At 43.3% G+C, this 24,366-nt stretch overlaps 2 protein-coding genes across 6 annotated transcripts in view; one reads left to right on the top strand and one right to left on the bottom strand.

The window, feature by feature from the left end:
• LOC121941557 (phosphofurin acidic cluster sorting protein 1-like) overlaps positions 1-199 on the top strand; it is a 15,238-nt gene extending 15,039 nt beyond the window's left edge. For both annotated transcript variants that reach the window (XM_088075169.1, XM_088075168.1), the window contains exon 24: positions 1-199. This exon is cut by the window's left edge and continues 1,073 nt beyond it. The gene's annotated coding sequence lies outside the window, so the exon portion shown is untranslated.
• Positions 200-816: 617 nt separating this feature from the next.
• Positions 817-23,526, bottom strand: slc8a1a (solute carrier family 8 member 1a). 4 transcript variants are annotated; one of them, XM_088075164.1, is made up of 11 exons: positions 23,377-23,526; positions 18,903-20,704; positions 12,151-12,257; positions 9,325-9,345; positions 9,148-9,165; positions 9,040-9,054; positions 7,035-7,103; positions 5,704-5,831; positions 5,461-5,560; positions 4,560-4,832; positions 817-3,579 (listed from the first exon to the last, which is right to left on the bottom strand). In XM_088075164.1, exons 2-11 carry the CDS (start codon positions 20,678-20,680, stop codon positions 3,203-3,205), a joined length of 2,886 nt encoding a protein of 961 aa, XP_087931290.1. In that variant the 5' UTR covers positions 20,681-20,704; positions 23,377-23,526; the 3' UTR covers positions 817-3,202. The 4 variants fall into 4 exon arrangements, with proteins under 4 accessions (XP_087931290.1, XP_087931291.1, XP_087931292.1 ...); XM_088075165.1 differs by lacking the exon at positions 23,377-23,526 and adding an exon at positions 22,277-22,467; XM_088075166.1 differs by lacking the exon at positions 23,377-23,526 and adding an exon at positions 22,199-22,223.
• Between the last annotated feature and the right edge of the window lie 840 nt (positions 23,527-24,366).

The raw sequence follows: 24,366 nt of genomic DNA, 5'->3' as shown, positions 1-24,366 counted from the left end.
ATGCAGGTGCAGTTTGTGGATTAACTAACTCGATCAGTTTGTGTTTTGTGTAGTTTTCTTGTGTTTTTATTGATTAACCCTTCACTGCCTCACACTGCAGAGTTTAACCCTTTAAAGAGGCTGATAACAGTTTGTAAAAGATGTAAAAAAAAACAACTTGTTGGATGTTTGAAACAATAAAGTAAAAACTGTCTCTTCACTGTGTTGCAGATCATTTCAGATGATCTCTGAATGTTATTTTTCATGTCTAAAAGCAGCTGGGATTTTTCCAAAGGATTCTGTGTCACTGCAGAAAACAAACATTTCTGAGGTAAAAAGTTCAGGTTAGGCTAGAAACAAACTACACCATGGTCACATGACTTAACGCGTGCACACACACACACACACACACACACAAACTGAAAATAAGAAAAAAAAAAGGAACAAACAAAAACAAAAAATCTCGAAAAGGACCTCAAGAAAGTGCTTATTTGTTTTTTTAATAAAAACTGAACTGTGATACACAGTATATATAACGAATGATTTTAAATATATAATTAAGAGCATTATAAATATAGTTCTTGGTTTTATTTTTTTAAGCATAAAAGCGAATTTTAGGATCATTTCTTTGTCACCTTTTACTATTTCTTTTGCAGTTCGTGGGACATGATTTGCAAAGTTGCTCATTATATTTTGTCAAAACTATTTTATTATTAATTAATTTTCAGATTTATAAATGTATATATTTCTGTATGTTGTTTGGATTACATTTTTGCACTCTCGCATGTAAAGCACTTTGAGCTGCATTTTATTATGATGAAGAGGTCAGACAACACGTCACTCACTGCACTTTAATATTTGAAGGAAAGACACTGAATCCTGCCGTCAGATCATCTGCAACAACCAATCAGATCACAGAGCATCATGACGGACGCCTCCTCTCCTCAGCGCTCTTCCAGGTTATGTACACGCACACTCACAAACTAACAGACTTTATTATATTTCCTCAAACACTTTGGATCCACAGCAGCTCAGGTTCAGCTCCAAGAGTCAAAAGGCGGCTTTCCATTAACCCTCAAATTGCACAAATTGAAACTGAGAATATAAAATACGTGTAATGGAAACATGTCGATCTCAAAAAGTTTTTCCTCTGGCATGAGGTGGTATATCAGGCGATTTTAGAAAGCCGGATTTGTCCAAACTGCAGTGGAAACCCTTTTTAGTCGTTTCTAGGTCACATGATGCTGTGAGGTCACATGACGCTGTGAGGTCACATGATGCTGTGAGGTCACATGATGCTGTGAGGTCACATGACGCTGTGAGGTCACATGATGCTGTGAGGTCACATGATGCTGTGACGTCACATGACGCTGTGAGGTCACATGATGCTGTGAGGTCACATGACGCTGTGAGGTCACATGATGCTGTGAGGTCTGGCTCCCTCATCATGCAGCAGGAGCTACAGGAGCTGTTACTGCATCACATAAACCGTGGAAATCGTGGACTACATCTCCCAGAAATCCCTCATACGTGGCCTCGGATTGGAAATAATGACGGCTAGTTTGGTGGCTGCAATAGAAATAAAGCTGCTGATGTTTTGAACATCCGTCGTCATGGTTACTGGGATGTTGTCACCAGAGGAGAAGTCACATGACATCACTCAGTGGAAACACAGTCAGCTCCACGTTGAGTTTTATCACATTTTGAAAATATCACCGAAGTTTTGCTCAAATCTGTGCTGGAAACTCGCCTTAAGACCTCTAAACACCAAACTGTGGATCCTTTTTCAAACACGATTACATTTCAAACTACGTGCAGATATTCATCGAGGTGCAACGTTCCTGCTCCGGTCGCCTTTCACAACGACGGTCCTGCAGGTTTTCACGAGTCTGCGGCCGAGCGGCCTCCTTCCTCGCCACGGCTCGTCTTCATCGCCGCTGCGGCTGTGAATCAAAGTCCCTGCACGACAACATTAAAATGTTTTTTAAACATTGCTTAAAGGTTCAGATGAAAGATTGATGAAATGTGTGAACATCTTTAAAAGTTCAGAAGACAGTTTGGTCTCTGAGGACAGAGAGACGTCCAATATGGACACCAGAGGAAGTCAAACAGAAGGGTTCATCAACAACCTGCAGGAGTTCATCAGAACTGTCAGGAACATTTGGGAACACAAAGATGTTTTCAGCCTGCTGGACCTTTAAAGAACTTAACTCTTTGTATATCAGACATCCGTCAAATGTTTAGAAATCTGTCTGACCATCAAAACAGATATTAGGAGTTACAAAAGAAACCTGCCAGAACATAAATATCACGTCCATCAGAGTCCTCACAAATCAATCTACGTCCAGAAACTCATAAACTGTCAGGAAACTGTTGTTTTGCTAAACCTTTAGACGAACAAAATAAATCCTAAGAACCTGTCAGAAACCTTTAGAACCCTGACAAGTTATTTCAAACCCTTAGAAAAAAGACAGAAGCCCGTCACATGATGCAAGAACCCAGATGTTCTGAACTTTAAAGAACCTAAAAGAACAACTTTTAGACTAATAAGAGACGTATGAACGTAAGAATATTCAGGAACCTCTCCTCTTAGAACCTAGAAGAACAACTAGTTTATTTGAAGTCTTAGAAAAAATACACAAACCACACTGCACATTATTCAGGTAACTACTGCAATGTTTAGAAATCTATCAGCTGTCAGAAACCTGTTGCTACCTTCAGATGTTTATCTGAACCTTTAGACGTACCCCCGAAATCCTGCCGGAAACCTTCCAAATTTATCCAAACCCTTAGAAAAATGACAGGAACCTGTCGCATTACGCAGGAACCGGAATCGGAAACTCAAGGAAAGTCAGAGGACCATCAAGAAGGTGCAGAACCTTTGGGATCCTTTAAAGTTGTTCGACCTTTAAAGAACATGAAAGAACTTTACAGAGTCCAGCAGAATGTTTATTGATCTGCATTTAGAGACCTGTCAGATCAGCAAAAAACAAAAAAACAGGAGAACTATTAGTTGATCCAAAATTTCAGAAACATATCAGCACTGTAATATGTCCCGGAGAACCTTTGGGTCGTAGACTGTCAGGAACCTGTTAGAACCTTTAGACTTCGACCAAACCTCAGAAAAACAGGGAGCCCGTCAGAATATGCAGGAACCTATCGGGACCTTTAGAAATCCATCAGAAGAGTGAGAACCTTTCTGAACCCGCCGGGAGAAGAACGTTTAGAAGCCCTCCACGTGGCAGTAGGCCTCCAACGAGGAGAACACAATGTACATCAGCCACAGGCTGAAGAACAGGCAGGAGGTCAGGATCTTGGGGATTCTGGGTCCGCCGAGCTCCCCGCCAATCTCGGGGCGGCGGCGGTAGATCAGGACGCCGATGCAGATGAAGGCGAAGATGGTGAAGAGCGTGACGGAGAAGGCGAGCGTGCCGGGGTCCACCCTGAACTTCTGGCCCTGTGAGTAGTGGTAGATGGCGGCGATGGACCAGGCCACGCCAATACCCAGGAAGACGTTGACAGCGTTACTTCCTGTCACATTGCCAATGGAGGCGTCGGCGTATTGGTCCTGGATGGCGGCCACCTTACTGGCAAACGTGTCTGAGGAGAGAAAGTGGAGGAGACGCTGTTTCAGAGCTGCTGCAAACGTCAACTGTTTATTAGCTGCAGTGATGAGTTCAATGTCAGCACTAGAAATGTCCTAAAATCCTAAATAATCACTAAAATACTACAAATGTCCTAAAATTTAGAAAAGCCCTGAAATCCAAAACACATCCTAAATACTAGAAATGTCCTAAAATCCTAGAAAGCTGTATGGGGCTGCTTCCACTGGCCTCCTGTCACTTTTCAGGCGTGTCCTCTGAGCACAGCAGGTCGAGTGTTTCTAATGGACAGTTTGTTGTGCTGTCAGAGAGAGGACAGAGAGAGGACAGAGTGAGGACAGAGAGAGGACAGGGAGAGGACAGAGAGAGGACAGAGAGAGGACAGAGTGAGGACAGAGAGAGGACAGAGTGAGGACAGAGTAAGGACAGAGAGAGGACAGAGAGAGGACAGAGTAAGGACAGAGTGAGGACAGAGAGAGGACAGAGTGAGGACAGAGAGAGGACAGGGAGAGGACAGAGAGAGGACAGAGTGAGGACAGAGTGAGGACAGAGAGAGGACAGAGTGAGGACAGAGTGAGGACAGAGAGAGGACAGGGAGAGGACAGAGAGAGGACAGAGAGAGGACAGGGAGAGGACAGAGTGAGGACAGAGTAAGGACAGAGAGAGGACAGAGAGAGGACAGAGTGAGGACAGAGAGAGGACAGAGAAGAGGACAGAGAGAGGACAGAGTGAGGACAGAGAGAGGACAGAGAGAGGACAGAGTGAGGACAGAGTGAGGACAGAGAGAGGATAGGGAGAGGACAGAGAGAGGACAGAGAGAGGACAGAGTGAGGACAGAGTGAGGACAGAGAGAGGACAGAGAGAGGACAGAGTGAGGACAGAGAGAGGACAGGGAGAGGACAGAGAGAGGACAGAGTGAGGACAGAGTGAGGACAGGGAGAGGACACGGAGAGGACGGTGGGACAGGCTGTATCAGACCTGGGACAGATGTGCCCAAAGCTACAAACACCACAGCAGTAACGGAGTCCTTGAGGCCGACGGTGCAGCCAAAATGTGACGCCAGGTCACCGATGACGGCGGTCAGCAGGCCGATGACGGAGATGGAGACGACGAAGCAGGCCCAGCCGTTCAAGTAGTCGGTGGGAGGAACGAAGGCGAACAGGAGCTTCCAGAAGATGGTGAGGAAGTGCATGACGTAGTCGAAACAGGAAGGCATCTTCTCCTCGCCACATTCATCATCATCATCATCACCTGGGCGGGAGAGGGAGGCGGAGCCACGAGTCAACACAGAGTCACCGAGTAAAGCCAGAACGAGTTCATCTGCAGAGACTTTACACTTTTATTTCCATACAAGTTAAAAATGAGGCCTGGGTGTCCACGGCTTCTGTCCAATCCAAAAAATAATTTCAGTTTTTACAGTTCCTGCCTGCGTTTAAGAGTGTAAATTTTTATTTTGGCGGGCCCACAAGTTTGGATGCACGTTTTCTTCAAAAGTCAACAGAAACTTTAAGAAGGAAAAAATAAAGCAAACATTTTTAGAGAAAAGAAAATCACCAGAAATTTTAAAGGAAAAAAATAATTGCCAAAAGAAATTGGTGATAGTTTTCAAAATATCACCAAAACCTTTTAAAGAGAATTTTTTAAAGAAAAAATATTCAAAATATTCACTTAAAAGGAAAAAAACTGCCAAACCCGCCGCAGTCTCGCAGGTTTGGAAGGCACGTTTTCTTTAAACGCTTTTTTTGGACCCTGGAAACGCCCCTGCTGTTTTCTTTGCATCACTTCAGACTGCGTCCTGAGATGGTTTCGGGTCCGGTTCTTACCGGAGATGGTTTCGGGTCCGGTTCTTACCGGAGATGGTTTCGGGTCCGGTTCTTACCGGAGCTGACTGTGATGGCCTCCACAAACTGCTCCCTCCAGCTGTTGGTCCCGATCACCAGGGCCAGGTTGGTCTTCTTCAGGAGTTTGTCCACGGTGCTCTGAGAGACGAGCAGGACAGCGAGTCACCAAAGACAAACAGAGACACGTTAAACGGGTCGAATCATGTCCCTGCTGGTCTCTTCACAAACCGTCTCTGATCTGACTGTTTATTTAATCACGAGTTCGCTGGCACTGATCCCACCTTGAACTCGTACGACTCCTCGATGATGACCTCCAGTTTGACGTGCTCGCCCAGCGTCGGTCTGCCCATCTCGGCGATCCGCCTCTCCTCCTCCTCCTTCTTTGTCAGGACCTCCTCAGCGCCGTCCTCTGAGACGGAGACACAGTTTGACAGGCAGAACCTCGTCACTGACACCTCACAGTCAACAAGAATAAAAACAGGAGGACAGAGACGGACAATGATGAGTGGACAAAACTGAAGTTGTGCGCTCAGCCTCCTGAGAGCCTGCGTCCTCATATCATGTTGAGTTTTCTGTCCTTTTACTTCATTCTGCTGATCTCAGACCTGTCGTCCTCGTCCGTGGACACTTTTTGTGCCATAAATTGGCAGCAAAACGCAACGCGCTAATCCATGTGACCACAAGAGGGCAGCCAACTCTGACTGCAGCCGATGAGACACAAAAGGACAGAATCTGATCACATTTTACGGTTAAAACTTAACATTTATAATTAATAAAGTTTGTTGTTTAATACTGTGAACAAATTTGACTAATTTTCGCAAATGTAACAAGCCAAAGACGCTGTTGATCAGGAGGAATTCATTTAAGGTCGTCAGGACTTTATTATCATCTCGTCTCATTTGAGGATGTCTGGACTTCACTATTGTCTCTTTTTTAGGTCATTTGGACTCTATTACAGCCTCGTTTGAGGACAATGGTACTTCATTATTGTCTCGTTGAGGATGTTGGGACTTTGGTATTGACTCGTTTAAGGACTCCCGTACTTTATTATCGTCTCATTTGAGGACATTAGGACTTTATAACTGTCTTATTTGAGGACATCGGGATTTTATAACTGTCTCGTTTGAGGACGTCGGGACTTTTTTATCGTATGATTTGAGGACGTCTGTACTTATACATTGTTTCGTTGGGACTTGAGTTACGAAACGAAGAAATCTAAAGACTTTTAGACCTGTTGGATTATTTGCGGTGCAGTTTTGGACAGCCAGGTTTAGACCTTAAAATGAACTGTTTTATACTTTTTTCACACTGGTGACTATTTAAAATAAACCCAATGTCCCACATATGAGGACATCATTGTTTCCTAATCTTTTTTCCAAATCTACTAACCAAGAAAATGTTTGTTTTTATAAACTCATCAGGTCCATCTGATCCCAAATAACTGCAAACCAAACCAGAGCTCAGATCTCAGGAGGACAATGTCTTCAGCTCATCTCTGTGAAGACTTCCTAACAATATATGTAGAGACAAAGTGAGCAGACGGACAGATGGTGGAACGATAGACTGACGACGAGGACTGATGGACGGGTGATGGACATGGCGATAGACGTACCTGTGATGCTGATGACGGCGGAGGGGGCGGGGTGTTCTCGTCCCTGGACCTTCCTGTAGACGTCTCTACCTGAACAGGTGAACAGATTTGACTGAAAACAGACCATCAATCATTTCAAGCCAGTGAAGCACTTATGTCTTCTTATTTGCGGCGCTGACAATGTGAGCGACAGGAATAAAATAGATACGTGGCATGCAAAAGAAGTGCTGCTCCAAATGCGTTGGTCGCGGCCAGTTAGGACACGGTGTAACGAGTGTACACTGACACACCATCCTGAAATGTCACTTTATGTTGTCTCAAAGTAAAATAAAGTGAAATATAATTGATGTATCTGTCCTGTGATTCAGATCCACTCTCAAATGTTTGCCCTCGAACCGTCCTGAACTCGGCCACCAAATTTCAAGAAAATGGAGCCATTCGTTTTTCTGTAAAGATTCTGATCGTATGAGCCGTCAGATCTCTGCAAGAAGCTGAGGAGAAACATGTCGAAACGATCACAAGAAATTCTGTCTGAAAACACTATCTGAAAGCCTCGGGTTTAAAAAAACAGAGGTCAGATATCGAGGGAGAGCATCGTCACACAGTTTTAAGGTGTGCACTGTCACTCATTACATGCACTGTTAATCATTACATGCACTGTTAATCATTACATGCACTGTCAATCATTACATGCACTGTCAATCATTACATGCACTGTTAATCATTACATGCACTGTTAATCATTACATGCACTGTTTATCATTACATGCACTGTTAATTATTACATGCACTATCAATCATTACATGCACTGTTAATTATTACATGCACTGTTAAGTGTTTAATTGTGCAGTCAGGATGCTGATGATGTTGACAGCAGAGTTCAGCATCTCAACCCATAGTCAGGACCCGTCAGGTTTGAGACGTTTTTTTTTCACGTAAAGCTTCAGGCTTCGGTTGAAATTTCTTTTAATTCAACTACAGAGGGAAACCGTGGTCTCTATGATCACTCTGTGTGTTGCAAGTAAATTTACATGGCTTCTGGGAACCAGCAAGAGAGACAGATTGTAGCCGATACATTATATTATTATTATTATATATACATTATTATATTTTAATGATTATATGAGTTGAATCTGCCTGCACAGAGTGACCAATGAGAGCCGTTTCGAGGATTTGAGGACATTAGGGGCTTTGTTGGGATCCTCTTTTTTGATAAACAAGCTCTATTTTGATGCTTTTTTTGCACTCTGGCACCTTTTTTTACCATAAAAAACATTTTCTTGTGAAAAGTGATGTTAAAAATATGAGCAGTTGTTAGTAATTAGTGCTGAGTAGAAACAGAAAACTTGCTGTCGTTAAACATTTAATGACCAGAGTTGGAGAAATAGTCTGTACTTTTGTTAAAAATGGAGGAATCAAATTATGCATACTTAGTCAAGTGTAAGTACAGATTATTAGATCCAGGACTAACTCCCTATAAGGGACTGTTCATTATTTATGAGAGGGGAGGGCCTGGTGCAAAAAGGGGGAGGCATGTCAAATAATTCTTAGAGCGCCGAGGAGGAAAACGGTTTTACGTTGGCTTTTGGAGAGGGGCATACAACTTTACATTTCTGCATCTTGTATTTATTTTACTGACAATTATTGAAGAAAACATTGCTTTTTACATTTTTCGTTATTTTTCAAAAGTTAGGGCTGTTTCTATCCTCTAAAATTTTTGCATATATCCTTTTTTTCTATTAAAATATTTGGTGATTTTATAGAAAACATGCTTTCCAAACCTGCAGGCCAGCCAAAATAATAATCACCAAAATTACAGCACTTATCACAGCCAGAAACACTTCATGCATTTCACCCGAATCACTCAGGGAAGCACAAGGAAAAATATTTGTAGCTTTGGGGAGGGTAAAAAAACCTCTGCTCATGAATACAGAACATTCCCTTAGGTCTTTACTTAATTTTGCAAATATATATATATATATATATATATATATATCTGCATCATCTCTGTGACAGGTGTCTTACCATACAGCTGTTTCTCTGGTGGCCAAAAAGGAAATAAATGAACTCAGATTAACAGGAAATGTTCCCACTTTCTATCGTTAGAGACGAGTAAACAAAGAGTTAACCTACCTGTTTTCACAAATCCACCTGAAAGAAAAAAAACAGGAAACAAAAATCAAAATGTGTGCAGATTCATTTGCTGTGTAATTTATAATAGATAAAATAAATAGTTAACAAGTAAATAAATAAATCCAGAGAAATATTTCAGTGAAGACGTTCAGAAAAGCGAATCATCGAGCAGCTTACCGACTTCTTGAAGCAACACAGCTGCAGAGAGAAACAGAGCAGAAAATGAAGCAGAAGAACAGAAGAAGGTAAAGAAGAAACAGAAAGAGACGCTCAGATCTGCTGCAGACGTTTAGTGGAGTTTTTCTCATTTTAAATGATAACATCTGTCATCATTCCTCTGAAAAAGTCACTTCAGCTGATTCAATCTGGATCCAGCTCAGCGAGAAAAAACCATCTGTGAACAGGTTTGGATTTCTGTCAAATTATCAAAAAAAAAAGTAAAAAAAAAAAAACAAAGATTCACAAAAATGACTCCACGAAAGTGCTAAAAAAATAAAGAGTTTTCTGGACTTTTGTGCTTCCCCTTTTGATCAAATCTAACAAGCTCCCAGATAATTGAGGGATTGTTTTTTTATTTTTTTGCATTTCATGAAACATTTCTTGCCAATTTTTTCTCGTTGTCTTTCCTGCATTTTTGACAGAAATCAAACTCATTTTCTCAGATTTCAGAGGTTTAAATGTTGGTGAAAGTCGTCGGACATGAAAATGCAGATCCAGGCGTTAAAGGGTTAATGTGATGATGTCACAGTTATGATGATTTTTAAATTAAATAAGTTAAATTTGGTGAAACACATTCAAACCAAAACTCTGTGAGACAACAAAAACGACAGACGGGGACAAAAGGACCCGGACACGTGTCCTCACATGCTGCACTGACTCTAATCACAGCTGTACGTCTCCAGATCTGTGCACGAAAACACGAGACGGACTGCGTCTCCTGCAGTCTGCTGATCCGTGTTTCTCTCCTCAGACTGAAGAGTAAGGCGTCGTTTCCATGACAACGGTTCTTTTGTTGCGGTTTGGCCTTTTGTTCACACGCCAACGGCGTTTTGGGGTCCTGAAAACAAGCTTTTGAAACCGGGTTCCAGAGTGTAATCTTTGACAACGCCGTCCGGTCTGTCGCCGCAAAAACTGGCGAATATCCTTTGAAAACCGTGACATGTGCACTTCGTGCAAGTGTGTGGTCTTCTTTGATGGTGTGTCATCGCAAGTTACGCCGCCAGCTCCTGGCCTGGCGTGCAGACGGCAGCGTTTTCGGTTGTTATTGTGGATCCGTGTTCACGAGGATCGTTCTCACGGTATTTCATACGAACGCTGATTCTTTTAAAAACACAAAGAAAAGACTTTTCGGTTCTTAGTCGGCCGTTCAGGTCTAACCGCGGCCTAAATCATGACTCAGCAGAAATAACATGAAAACAGAAAAGCTGATGAACAGGAGAATAAATATTTGAGAGAGTAACTTCTCATGAATTATTCTCCACCTATCACCGAATTTTGAGTTTTTCATTACAAACTGGAGCGTAACATTTCGCCAGGATGCAGAAAAAGTTGGATGTTCGTGTTTTTAAGGGGTGCTGACCAGTTTGGACCAATCAGCACGAGTCTGTAACCTTCAGCTCTGACCAATCGGAGGCCGGCTGACGGCGTCGTGAAGGAGGAGGAGCAGAGCGACAGCAGCAGGAGCAAACTGAACAAAAGCAGGAAAAGAGCGCCTGAATGCAGATGAAGGAAAGGTCAAAGGTCATCGGGGAGGTCAAGGTGCGTTCACACCTGTCCACCTCCTCTGGTTCCAGTACGGCGGCTGCAGCTCGACGTAGAAGCTCGCCCGCTTATCGTACTCGTCGTGGTCAATTATTCTAACGGTTAGCGTCTTCCTGCGGACGACAGAGGACAGTGGGGGCGGGGTCAGAGGTCATGCAACATTCAAACACATTCAGTGACAGGACGCCGTCGTTACGATGTCTGGGTCACCATGGCGACAGGAATGAGGAGGAGATGACCTCACCTCCCGGGACCTGCAGGGATCCAGCGCTCCGAGGTCAAAGTCACAACAAATACACGACGGTCTTTACATCGTCATGGAAACCAGATTACCACATTAAAGGGACGTTTCACCCAAATCACAAAACAAACGTGTCCAACTCGAAGAGTCCGGTCACTTGACTTTTTTTTTTGTTTGTTTGGTTTTTCTTTTTTCTTTTTCTTAATTAAATATTTCAATGATTTTTTTAGTCTTTAAAATTTTTGGGGCAGTTCTTTTCTTTAGAAATGTTTGGCAATTTTCGAAACAAATATTTTGTTGATTTTATTCTTTAAAAAGTTTTGGCATTTTGGTGATTTTTTTCTATATCACCAAATGTTTTTTTTATAGGTCTCCAAAATGTTTTAGTTTTACTTAAAAAATGTTTCAGTAATTTTTAATAGAAAAACATTTTGTTTTTTTTTCTACAAAAAATGTGACAAAAAATTTGGTGATTAACATTTTGAGAAATCTTTTTTTTTTTTTTTTAATTTTGCTGATTATTTTGTTCTCTGAAGAAAACATTTTCTTTTGTTCTTTTTGTTTTTTCGTTTTTTAAAAGATTTTTGGACGATTTTTAAAGAAAACGTTGCTTCTGAAAGCATTTAATACCCATGAATATACTGACAGTTATCACTGGATTATTGTGATACTGACACTGATACTGTTTTTTAGGTGAATTTAGGGTTGATTACTTTGGACAGACACCGGAGACAACAGGAAGTCTCAGTGAATCTGAGGACGAGTTTCGTGTCTGTGGTCTCGTTTCACAGGAAGTTGTGACGTTTGGTTTTGTTCCTGCAGAGAAAAGACAAAAGTTCTCTTTGCAGATCTTCATTGTGACTTTGACCGTCAGAGTCCAAATATCAGCAGCAGCTCTGCGACATTCGTCCCGAAGGTCTGGAGGTGAGTTTGAATGAACAGAGGTTAAAGGTCATTAGTGATGTGGGCGGGGTTAGAGGACGGGAAGGCGACGCCCCCACCTTTCCTCTCACTCATCTCCAGCAGCCGCGGCTCTCCGATCTCTAGGAAGAAGTTCTTGTTTTTCTCATATTCTTCGTCATCAATGATATTGATCTGAACAGTTTTGCTGAAACAGAAAGAGAGCAGACAGACAGTTTGCAGACGTCGCAGGCGTGACGATGAAAACACGCCGAAACACGGCTGCAGTGATCTCGCTCCGCGCTCATCTCAGAGCGCTCAGAGCAAAACGCTGCACGTCCTTTAAAGTAACTGATGGCGATGATGACGGTATTTATATCAACCTTCAGAACAATTTCAAATGGATTTTCTTGTGTAACTGAAATGTATGATCCAAATATCTTTCACGACTTGAGCGAAGTCTGCAGACGATCCTGACAAACTTTTGGGCCGATAGTATATATATTTGCAAAATTAAAGCATGAAAAAATCACGAAATCTGAGATTAATATGATGACTTTAAAATTTAAAAAAATAATAATGTTGAAAAAAAAACAAACAGGCTTTTGCAACAAGGCGTCATGTGATTGATTTTGTGCAAAATTAAAAATTTCACTCCAGGCGGATGTTGGGGATGTCGTTTCACATCTGTTTGCATGTTAGCGTTGAGTTTGTGTGTAACGTCGCTGTGCTGAACTCTCGTTTCAGTGTGAAGATCACGACTGTTACTGCTGCACAAAAACTCGCCTAATTAAAGGGGGACGATGTCAGAGACTCAGAGCTGGAAGCTGCAGGAAAAAGCCACAAAGCAACAGAAATATATTAATAATAGAAATATAATAATATAATAAAAAGAGAAAGAAAAAGAAAGAAACACGTGGATGTAAACACTGATGGTGATTTGAACAACTCGTCTGAAAACAACACAATCCTGTAAACCTGACTGCAATGCATGATGGTCTGTGGTCGGGCTGGGCGACATGACTTAAAATAATGATGCGATATTTTAAGGCTATATCGCGATACACGATAAACATCTGGATATTTTTAAATGTACTTCACGTTAACTTCTGAAATACAAAATGACTGAATGAACTGCAGGTTCAGTTAAGTTCATATCAATCAAGTGATGATGATGAAGAGTGATGATGATGAAGAGTGATGATGATGAAGAGTGATGAGTTTCGGTTGGATTTGAGGTCACAGATGATTCAGTTATGAAGTTTGTTTTGCTTCGAGTGTTGGACGCTTCACGGAGCTGCAGGCTGCAGCAGCCCTGATTGGACAGACGCTGTGTGTGTGTGTGTGTGTGTGTGTGTGTGTGTGTGTGTGTGTGTGTGTGTGTGTGTGTGTGTGTGTGTGTGTGTGTGCCGGCAGCGTGGAAACAGAGATGGCCTTCATCCATGTCCATGACTGTTTAATGTCAGCAGATTGGTGGTTCTGAGGTTTTGTTCTGGTGATTTTACACGAAGCTGCTGAGTCGTTCACTAATAAAATCACGGCGTGTTAATCAGTCAGTCGTCCCACTTCACCTTCAACTCATCTACATCGTTTTTCTCTCCTGCCTCCGCAGAAAACAGTCAACATTTATGCAAATATTGTGATTGATTGCGACCATTGTTAACCCTTTAGTGTCTGTTTGTCTCATTTTAGTCTCTTTTCTTCTTCCTGTTGTGATAACTGTGTGTGTGTTGATGCATGTGTCCTAAATGTAGTCCAGATTGTGTATTTGAGTGTAATCAGTGAATTTGCAGCTCAGCTCCTACAATAAGTCTAAAATACACTGTGGAAACTAAATAGTTACATTCAGACTGTTCAGGTCCAAAAATGCTCCATTGAAACCCATTCAAACTGACATTTTTGATCCCACAGCCATCAGAGCAGAAAAACAGGACTTGTATTATTTCTGGGTGTCATTCTGGGCTTTTGACTCTGAATTTGTCATTTTGACTATTTTCCACCTGATGAGGTCATTTTGACCATATTTGGCATATGGAGGAAATACATGCTATTTCCACTAGGTGACCTGTCACAGTCAATGTAGCTGCTGATCACTGACATATCCCAGACTGTCAGCAGCTACACTCACACACTGACATATCCCAGACTGTCAGCAGCTACACTCACACACTGACATATCCCAGACTGTCAGCAGCTACACTCACACACTGACATATCCCAGACTGTCAGCAGCTACACTCACACACTGACATATCCCAGACTGTCAGCAGCTACACTCACACACTGAGGAGGAGGACACTCACATCATTCATTTGTGTTTGTTTTTGGTTAGTTGGTCACTTAGGTGAAGGACTATTGAACATTTAAAACACGTTGAGAACAAAACAGCCAACGGCGTCGGTGTGTCATTATTCTCTCCCGCTGTGTGAAAACCGTAGATCCAGAAACGTAGATGCGTGATCGACCGCTGCTCTAAGCTCGCCTCGATGCGTCTGCGGCGTATTAATAGAGGTCAAGATCAGCTGATAAACAAATGTATGTTGAGAGTTGCAGATTTCAAAATGGACTCGCTTCATTCTGAACCGATTTCATGAAATTTGTTTTGTTATAAACATCGTAGAGTGAACGCGACAGTTATTACGGGTTTGAATGAAAATGTTTCTGAAATGTTTGTGTTTGACCGTATTTGGCTTTATGTTTCTCTTTGTCTGTAAATATTACTCTTTATTGTCGGCCTGTCTATAAAATGATTTCTCTATTTTCTTTTTTACATGTTTGAAATAAATCAAATCAACTGAAAAATAAATGAAGAAATCTGCCAGCTCAGGTTTGCTTTAACATCAAAAGTATTTCAATCAAAGTGCAAACGGTTAATAAAGGAAACTTTGTCTCTACGTCACAGTAAATGTCCCAGAAACCAAAACTGGGAGCTACAGGAGACTCAGAGCGTCCACTCTGTCCTCTGTCCAGCAGCAGAGACACTTTGACTCTGAGTCTGCGGGAAAACGTGAGCTCAGGTCGGAGACGTGGCGTCCGGCCAGCGGAGACCTCCCCTGGTGTCCACTGTGAGAGGAACCGGCTGCAGCGTCTGTCTGCTTTATGAGAACGAGGACGGAGACGAAGAGCAGCGTCCCCGTGCTGCTCAACACATGCTGCCGTATAAGGAAGAGAGACGGCGTGATGTTTATCTGAGCGCCACGAGCATCACTGCTCTCACACTGAGACGTGAGACATGTGGGACAACGAGCTGCATGTCCACTCACAGAGACAGGAGATATGTGAGACATGTAGGACAGAGAGCTGTACGTCCACTCACAGAGAAAGGAGACATGGGAGACACCCAGATATATGTCCACTTAGAGAGACAGAAGACATGTGAGACACCCAGCTGCTTATCCACTGACAGAGACAAGAGACGGGAGAAATGTGAGACACTGAGCTGCATGTCCACTGGGCAAGACAAGAGACACGTGGACACTGAGCTGCTTAAAATGTCAGAAAATTGGATTGATTTCTTTCAAAAACAAACAAAAAAATAATACCGGGTGTTGATCTGCAACACACTAAAAAGTGTTTTTGAAAAATCACCTGAAAATAAGCAAAAGTAAAACTGATAGCATAAAAGCAAAAAACGAAAAAAAAGAAAATTACCTAAAAAGTGCTGAAAAAAAGTATTTATCTGATATATTTTAAAAGCGTTCTCTGTAACATAATTTTAAATATAAATTTATTCTAATTAAAATAGTTTTGTGGACATTTTTTCCTATTTTGGATAATTTCATCATCGCCATCAGTTACTTCACAGGACGTGCAGCGTTTTGCTCTGAGCGCGGAGCGAGATCACTGCAGCCGTGATCAAACTGCAGTGGATCCGGGTTTTAAGGGGTCAGACCTGATCAGACTCAAACTCTGGTCCACAGAATCAGCAGCAGAGTGAAGCTCCTGCCACACGGAGCAGCTCTGGTCAAACGCGGCGGGTTGAGCGATGTGATCAAAATGATGCTGACGACGTGCAGCAGAACGCTGCGTCAGCAGGACGCACGTCTGACCGAAGCTGACTCAAAACGCATCACCGATAAACAACAGATCCAAGTTTCTCCTGCGGCGACTTTCTGTCCGTCACACTGGAACGGTCGCCAGGCGGGTTTCCGTTAACCCTCAAACTACACAAATATAAACTGTGGAAATGAAATCAGCCTCATGGAAACACGTCGGTTTAGAAAAACACGGTATCTGAGGTGATTTAAAAAAGACAAACTGCAGTGGAAACACTTCAGACTTTTCTAGGTCACGCGATGCTATGAGGTCACGTGTTGCTACGAGGTCACGAGGTCACATGTTGCTACGAGGTCACGTGTTGCTACGAGGTCACGTGTTGCTATGGGAACTGGCTCCGTCACGGTGCAGCAGGAGCTGCAGGAGGCGTTTTGTGTAAAATCCACTCGGTGGCCGCGGGGTGGCGGTAAAAAAAAGTGAAACTACAAAATTAAAAATGATGTTTTTTAATCAAAGACCGACCGACTCAATGACATGACCGACGTTGGAGCGAATTTTAAACTGTAAAATCTGACAAGCTGATCTCACCTAAAATAATGTCGGAAAGTGATTACCTTAAATAGAAAATATAACCACTAATCATAGTTCATGTTTATATCTAATTGTTAAGTTGACTCAAAATGAATCTTTGAGTACAGTGATGCTTAAAACACTTTTCATATATTTAGATTTTCATTTTTGTCATCAGGACTCAAAATATCTTTAACTGATGAAGTATCGAACACAAACATCCGGACATGAATACCATTATCATTAGTGAAGATCATTAGAAAATCAAATCTGGACAACTTTTCTCCAAATAAACTGTAATTCTCTTCATTTTTCGTTGACGTTCAGATCCACCGTCCGTTCTGACAGACAAATATTTTGGAAAAATTCCTGAATAAAAGCTTAAAATCTTTTTAAATGTTTTTTTTTTTTTACATGTATCAGTAATATAACGTGATGTCGACTGAGCAGGCGCTTTAACCATGAAGGGTGTATTTTCCTCGCCCTCGCCCCGCAGTGCTCCGTAAAGGAGGCGTGGCTCCGCTGCAGTCACCTTGATGACTCGAGCTTCACGCGGTGAGACTGTGGCGGCAGTGACGTGTCGCGTGGTGACTGGGAGCTGTGACTCAGACTGGACTCGCCGGTCGTATCCGGCTGATAACTGGATGGCTCTATATAAGGCTCTCCTCAGCGTCCTCATTAATAAAGTGAAACAAAGAACGAGCGTGGCAGCTTTTCCATTTCAGCTCGCCGGCCGCTTCCTTCACAGCCAGCGGACGTGTTTATGCTCTGGAAATAAATCTGTTGTCATTTCGTTCCTGCTGCCCGCAGACATGGAAACAGCCCGCCTGCAGCCGCTATGTGAAGCACAGAAACCTGAAGTCAGCGTCATGTGACCGCGTGGAGGAGGAGCAACCAGGGATCAATAATAATAACGATCATCACTATCAGACAGCCCGCTGCTGCTGAGTGACCCAAATAATGAGAAACATGTCGATACATTCAGTGTAAAAAACATCTGACGTCTGATCATTTTGACTTCTCTCTGAGTTTAAACTGCTTCTCATTTAAAGTTCTTTTACTGCAGTTTTTATTTCAGACTGAATTATTTTGTTGAAGAAAAAAGCTACTTTTGTGACAGAAAATGTTTTGTTCAGGTTGGTGTTTGTGCCAAAAAAGGTGTCATGTTGGTTCTGATCAGAGCTCATTTGGCAGCTACTTCAGATTTAGTCTTGAGACAAAATGCTTCACAGTTTTAGTCAACAAAAATTTGAGACATTTTAGTCAACTTTCAGTTTTTACTTTTAGGATGTTTTTTTTCTTCTTTTTTCGCCCTTTGAAACCTGGATCGTCATCACTTTCCCGAGCGGCATTCACACGCCTTTCACAAGATTTTAAACCTGTGAACTCTCAGAGGATCGATTTGATTTCCGTCTGAAACACGAGGAAAAGGCAATGATTTTATAAGCTAGGATAAAATAAAGATAACTACATTTACAATTATTAAAACTACAAATACACAAATAAACACTTTGTTTTGAAGTATAGTTAATTTCTGGTGCAGAGCTCTTATTTTGAAGAGGTTTCTTTTTGGTGCAGTATGTTTCTTTGTGTTCTACGCCGACGTGTCTTTTACATTTCGTGAAATCAAACCGAATATGTGGTCATTTATTTGGTGTGCGGACCTTCAGCTGATGACGAAGGAGAAATTTGGACCCTGTGGATCAGCTGGCAGCCGCTGATCTGAGGTAGGACTCACGATCACAGTGATCATCATCCGAAAAGCTCAAAATCTCTCCGTTCGTGTTCTCGAACACTTGGAAAGCGTCTGCGGGTCCACTGTAATCTGAGTTACTGATCTCACTGTTGGTCAGAAAGTAATGGCACACATGGACGCTGTGGGCTGTTGTATTCTCATCTCATTTTAAATATTTGATGGTCCTTCACTAAAGTTTTTGTCACATCTCGTCATTTTTACATAGTTTTAGTCAGGAAGCTTTTTTTTACTTTTAGCTTGTCGACTAATTTTTGTAATCGTGAAATAGCAGCGAAATAAACACCGATACTGATTTTAAAAGATGACAAATTATAAATTAGGAGTCTAAGATCATCGACATGAATCAGAAAACTGATACGAGTCGGAGGTTCAGCGACATCGACTCACAGCCACAGATCACCACTAATCACTGCGTGACTTTAATACCCAGAATGCCTTGCAGAGACATCAGGAAACCGTGCATTGCTTCACGCCATGTCAGTATTTTCATGATCCAACAATCATCATTCAGCGGTGGAGGTTTTTACTTACAAGATCTCATCGTTCTCAAACTCCAGGACTCCATGTGTGTCCTCAAAGTCCTCACCGCCTCCTTTCGCCGTCCCCTCCATGGTTTTGTACGGCACCACCACAACACCACGAGCCCCCGAGGTCCGGATCACCTTCACCTCCATCACCCCGACGCTCTCGCTCACGGTCATCAACGGCTCCTCGAACGTAAAGATCCCCGCGTGGTCGTCATCAAAGATGGTGACGGTGGCTGTGCACGGCAGACCCAAACTGGCGAGGGAGTCCACGTGGTTTGCCTGGCTCTTGTCTGAGCCGGCGCCCTCTGATATGACCTTCACATTGCTGAGGTGAACCAGGAAATGCTCGTCTTCCTCAAAAATATCATCATCAATGATGTCAATGCGGATCTCCTTCTCCGTCTCACCTGGTTTGAACACGATAGTTCCCTCAGTGAACTGGTAGTCTGAGCCGGCGTTGGCGGTGCCGTCCTCGGTCCGGTAATCCACCGAGACTGTGCTCGTCAGGTCTCCTCCTCGCCGCACCACATTCAGCGCCACGCTGCCGCAGTTCTCCAGACACTGGTAGGTCCCCGGGTCGAAGAACAGCTTGGAGGAGAAGTCGTTGAGTGAAACCTCTGAGCAGATATCGTGCTGGTTGGCTCTTTTGGCTTGGTCAGCGGCGTGCTTCTTCAGGACGTTGCCCGCTCCCGTCATGATCCGGGTCGCCTGACAGCGGTAGAAAGCCCGACTCTTCTGTTGCTGGGTCAGAACTTGGTAATTAGCGAGCTCCATCAGCTGCTCCATCTCCTTCTCGGGATGTTTCTGCTTCAGCTCCTTCAGGATCCTGGCGACCTCCCTGCGGGCCTCCTCCTCATCCAGCTCGTTATAATCAAACTCCTCTCCATTGGCGTTGAGCATTTTGCCGTCCATTTCGATGTCGACCTTGGAGGGAAGCTCCGGCTCTCCCTCCGTTTCAATGATCATTCCTTTCTGCTTGCCCGCTCTGTATCGCTTGTACATGTACTTATAGAAGAGAAGTCTGCGGTCGGCCACGTAAGCAAATCCCACACAAAGCGGGAAGAAGAAGAGCGTGAGCAGCCCCTCCCAGATCTCAACCACACCTGGAGAGAAGACGGCCAGGATCAGGTAAAGCCACGTGTACGCAAAGACGCTCCAGGTGGCGGTGACGAAGAACACCCTGAGGTGCTTCACCTTCCTGGTCTCTCCGTCCGGAATGACGGATACGCACAGACCGATGATGACGAACATGTTGAAGGCAGCACTTCCTACGATGGTGTTGGGACCCAGCTCTCCAGCGTTAAAGTTGTGACCACAAACCTCCACGACGGACAGGAGGATTTCTGGGGCGGAGGATCCCAGCGCCATCAGGGTCAGGTTGGACACCGTCTCGTTCCAGATGCGCACCGTGGTGGTGATCTTCTCACCGTTGGGTTTCTTGATGGTGATCTGTCGCTCCTGGGACGTGATGACCTCGATGGACGCCATGAAGCGGTCAGCGATGATTGAGACGCCCAAGAACATGTACGCCAACCCCACAAAGTAGATGGTGGCCCTGGCGAGGCGGTCGGTGAAGGGCGGGTTTTCCGGCTTCCATATCGGCAGGATGACGCCTTCGATGCAGTCGGTGTTTCCTCCACATTTGGTGTGGTTGCCGAGCGTGGAGTTGGACTTGAGATTTGAGCGTGCAGCTGCACAGCATGGAAGATCAACTGAGATGATGGTCAACAGGAGGAGCAGCTGATTGGTGGAGATCAGTGACAAGGTCCTGGCTCGGCTCATGGTGACGCTTGAGCTCTGCTAAACCTGAAAGACACAGAAAGGGACTTGTAATTTCTGTCTGATCTTTTTGGATTCGAACTCTGCAGCAGAACTGGCCTGTATGGGTGTTTTTGCTCATTTCTTGGAGCATCTTCAAATGCTTCATAATCCTAAAATCTGTAAAACCTGAGTTAAAATCAGTACACCATAATGATTGATTTAAGTACTGGACTTTTGTCATTAAAAAAAAAATAGACAATTTTTCCTCAGACTGTAAAAACACAAATAATTTTGATCCAAAATATTTTTAATCACAGCATGCATGCTAGTGATGTGTGTCACATGACACTGGTGACATCCGTACTCTATGATCCCAGACCACGGTGCTTTTTTCTTAACCTAACCACATACTACTGTTGCCTAAATTTCAGCAAGTAATTTAAGTAAAGTAACATAAAGTGAAGTAAAGTAAAGAAAGAACAATGTGTTGCAAGTTTATTTTGGAAAAGACCATGTCCATCCATGGAAGCGTTCTTTGAAAAGACACGATGCATGTCACAGGCGATAACTGACGCGCAGTACCTGGAAATCCGAAACAGACAAAGAGGGACACCTAGCACATCATAGTCTGACATCTAGGTCCACTGATGAAGTGGCATCATTTGAGTTGGGATGAGAACAAGTTGAATGTCACTATTTAAGGTTGAGGATGTTTCTTGATGGAAGAATTCACTACACCTAACGTGTTCAAGGACCCCTGAAGGTTTGTGAAAACAGAAATTATTGTCTAATTTTTGGTGTCTGGCCTTTGAACTTTTGGATATGAAATGTAATCACTATTGTTTTACCCTGTTACACATATGTGTAAAAATTTGCCATAAATAAACATATGAATCCTTGAGTTACAGCCAAAAATATGTCAGCGAGGTCACAGTGACCCCCAAGTTCATGAGAATAAGACGGACGCACTGATGGAAGGACAACCTAAAAAACACAATGCCTCCGCTCACGGCTTTCACCAGAAGCATAAAAACAAATAAAATTTTGACATGCCTCCCTCATTTCACAACACCCCCATCTCATAAATTATGAACAGTCCCTAAATTCTTTGACCCACTGAGTCCAAACATAAATTATGATTGTACAATGTTGAAGTATTTGGAAGTTAAGATCAGTTCTTGAACCGTTTGGTCAAACAAATAAAACGTTAATCAATGAACCTGATGTAAACATATTAACCCGTCAGAGTGTTTTCTGATTCATATGATTGGAAAATGAAATCATTTTTGGGAAACCAATAACCACTGGGTTTATTATAAATGGCATTAATTAACCTTAATTTACTTTAGAATATTTTTAAAAAGTATAAAAATTTAAGCCACTCTGAATTTAGACATTTTAAAAAAAGGATACCTGTCATTTAAGTAATAAGGTAAAATAACTCTCATCCTAAACTTAATACAGTTTAAAGCACATAAACAACAACAAAAACAGCATCACTACACCATCAAATACACAGCCTGCTGTACAGAAGACTACCTGCTCCACTGCAGCGTGAGACGTCTCAATAACACACGCGACTGTGTGGGATCTGAGCGCCGACGCTGTAAAACCTACCGTCACTCCAGCACTCCTCAGAAAAAACTACAACAGCACGTTTTTCTAAAATCTCAGAGTTTTCATGGTGGAGACAGAAATAACGAAGCGTCCACTCGTCCTGCTGCGAGACAATAAAAGCCCGTCAGATGATGTGGAGACGAGAAACAGGAGCACAGTCTGATCATAACACTGTCACCACCAAAACCACCACACACACGACACACACACCGCTGAGATGATCCAACTCTACCGCCTCCTCCTCCTCCTCCTCCTCCTCCTCCTCCGCCTCCTCCTCCGCCTCCTCTCTGTATCTCTCTGTCAACACTTTCCAGCCACCATCTGAATCCTCTTCTGAGTTAATTTTATCTTTAACTTCATAATAACTCAAACTTGTGGCGCTCGGCTCTTCAGCTCTTCCAGTTTAGCTTTTCAGCCTAAAACATCTATTGAAGGATTTCCTAAAATAAACTCAGAGGTGTTTTTTTGTTGCATTTTTGCACACTAGTCCAGTGCCTGTTCAAAACCCTGCTCGGCCTGAGGAAGTGCTGCGCGCAGGTTTAATTATGTGACTGCTCCAACTGACTGGAGCCTAAAACAACTCACAAAAGGCCCCGAAAATCACTTTAAAAAATAGGATGCACTATTATTCATTAAACAATTAAAATATGTTGTGATCTGACTCTACGGGATTACTGCAACTCTACAGGATTACTGCAGCTCTACAGGATTACTGCAAATCTACAGGATTACTGCAACTCTACAGGATTACTACAACACCACTGGATTACTGAAACTCTACAGGATTACTGCAGCTCTACAGGATTACTGCAGCTCTACAGGATTACTGCAGCTCTACAGGATTACTGCAGCTCTACAGGATTACTGCAGCTCTACAGGATTACTACAACACCACTAGATTACTGCAGCTCTACAGGAGTACTGCAGCTCTACAGGATTACCAGGATTACTGCAGGATTACTGCAGGATTACTGCAGCTCTACAGGATAAATACATCAGCACCACACCAGAGCATCACCACAGCTGGATGAAATCTGCTCCTGACAAACAAACCCAGTGAATTCTGCTCCTTTTTGTCCTTCCTGAGAGCCGGTACTCACCTCTGGTCCTGACGCCGCGGCAGCAGGAGGACAGAGTGCGTCCAGGACGGAGAGCTGCGTCCGATAACCGCTCTAAATTTAACAGAAACAGACGTGGTTCTAAACATGGCCTCAGAGCTGCTTATCGTCCCTCTCCCAGCGGGCCATGGCCATACAAGGCTCTGCGGGGCCCGGGGCCATCCAGCAGCTCCTCGTCCCCACCGACACGTGGGGGAGATAACGGCTAACAGTTAGCGGTGGCCCGGTGACGCCGACGGGCTACAACGGGCAGGAATGCTGGGATAAGTGCCCCCCCCACCGCTGAGATTTTCCACTCAGAGGTGACACATCCAGAGAGCTGCAGAGCCAACAGGAAGTCTGTTACACTCTGACACATCAACAGCTCAACCCAACCTGGACTTCAGACGTCCAAAAACCTGCAGACAGAGCAGCCGCATCATGACTGCAGACGGCGTTCACACGCTTCACTGCAGACATCTGCGGGTGGACGAGGACGGGGTTAAAGCTGACACTTGTGACCTTAAATTCAAACCTTGTTTTTAGGCTTGAAGCATTCAAAGGAAACTACAAGGCACCCTTTAAAGCCTCTGGAAACCCAAATCATCAAAAACACGTAATGTAGGATGTTAAAAGGCATCAAAAAGGATCAATTAGCCTCAATCCAAAAGTTAAAATAACGGGATATTAGAGTTTTCTGAGGCTCCTGAAGCTGGGTTGATTTGGGCGCAGTGTGGATAAAGCCTATCAAAAACTCACAGTCATCGTCAGTTGATGCTAATTCAACATGACAAACCAAAATCCCTCAACGCTCCTTTCGACGGTTCAGAAACACTCCGAGCGTCGGAGCGACTCTGGCACAAACTGGACCATCAGTAAATTCGGAGCGCTGTTGGGATGCACCGTTCAATCATCCAGATTACTGCAATCTGGGAGAGACGTGCCACGTTCATACTGAACACGATAAAAAATGTCTGTGTATTTAGCCGCTGG

This window comes from Plectropomus leopardus, chromosome 3, assembly GCF_026936395.1.
Source record: "Plectropomus leopardus strain MGB_pleo_1.0 chromosome 3, ASM2693639v1, whole genome shotgun sequence".
Lineage (NCBI taxonomy): Eukaryota > Metazoa > Chordata > Actinopteri > Perciformes > Serranidae > Plectropomus > Plectropomus leopardus.
Note: the sequence above shows the minus strand (reverse complement) of the source record. Positions and strands in the feature narration are given on the sequence as shown.

Excerpts from the sequence above, each read along its gene's own strand:
- slc8a1a (XM_088075164.1), bottom strand. The coding sequence starts at position 20,680 with ATGAGCCGAGCCAGGACCTTGTCACTGATCTCCACCAATCAGCTGCTC. Across the intron at positions 5,561-5,703 it reads AGGAGTCGTACGAGTTCAAG|AGCACCGTGGACAAACTCCT; the intron begins GTGGGATCAGTG and ends CTCGTCTCTCAG. Across the intron at positions 4,833-5,460 it reads GGCCATCACAGTCAGCTCCG|GTGATGATGATGATGATGAA; the intron begins GTAAGAACCGGA and ends TCTCCCGCCCAG.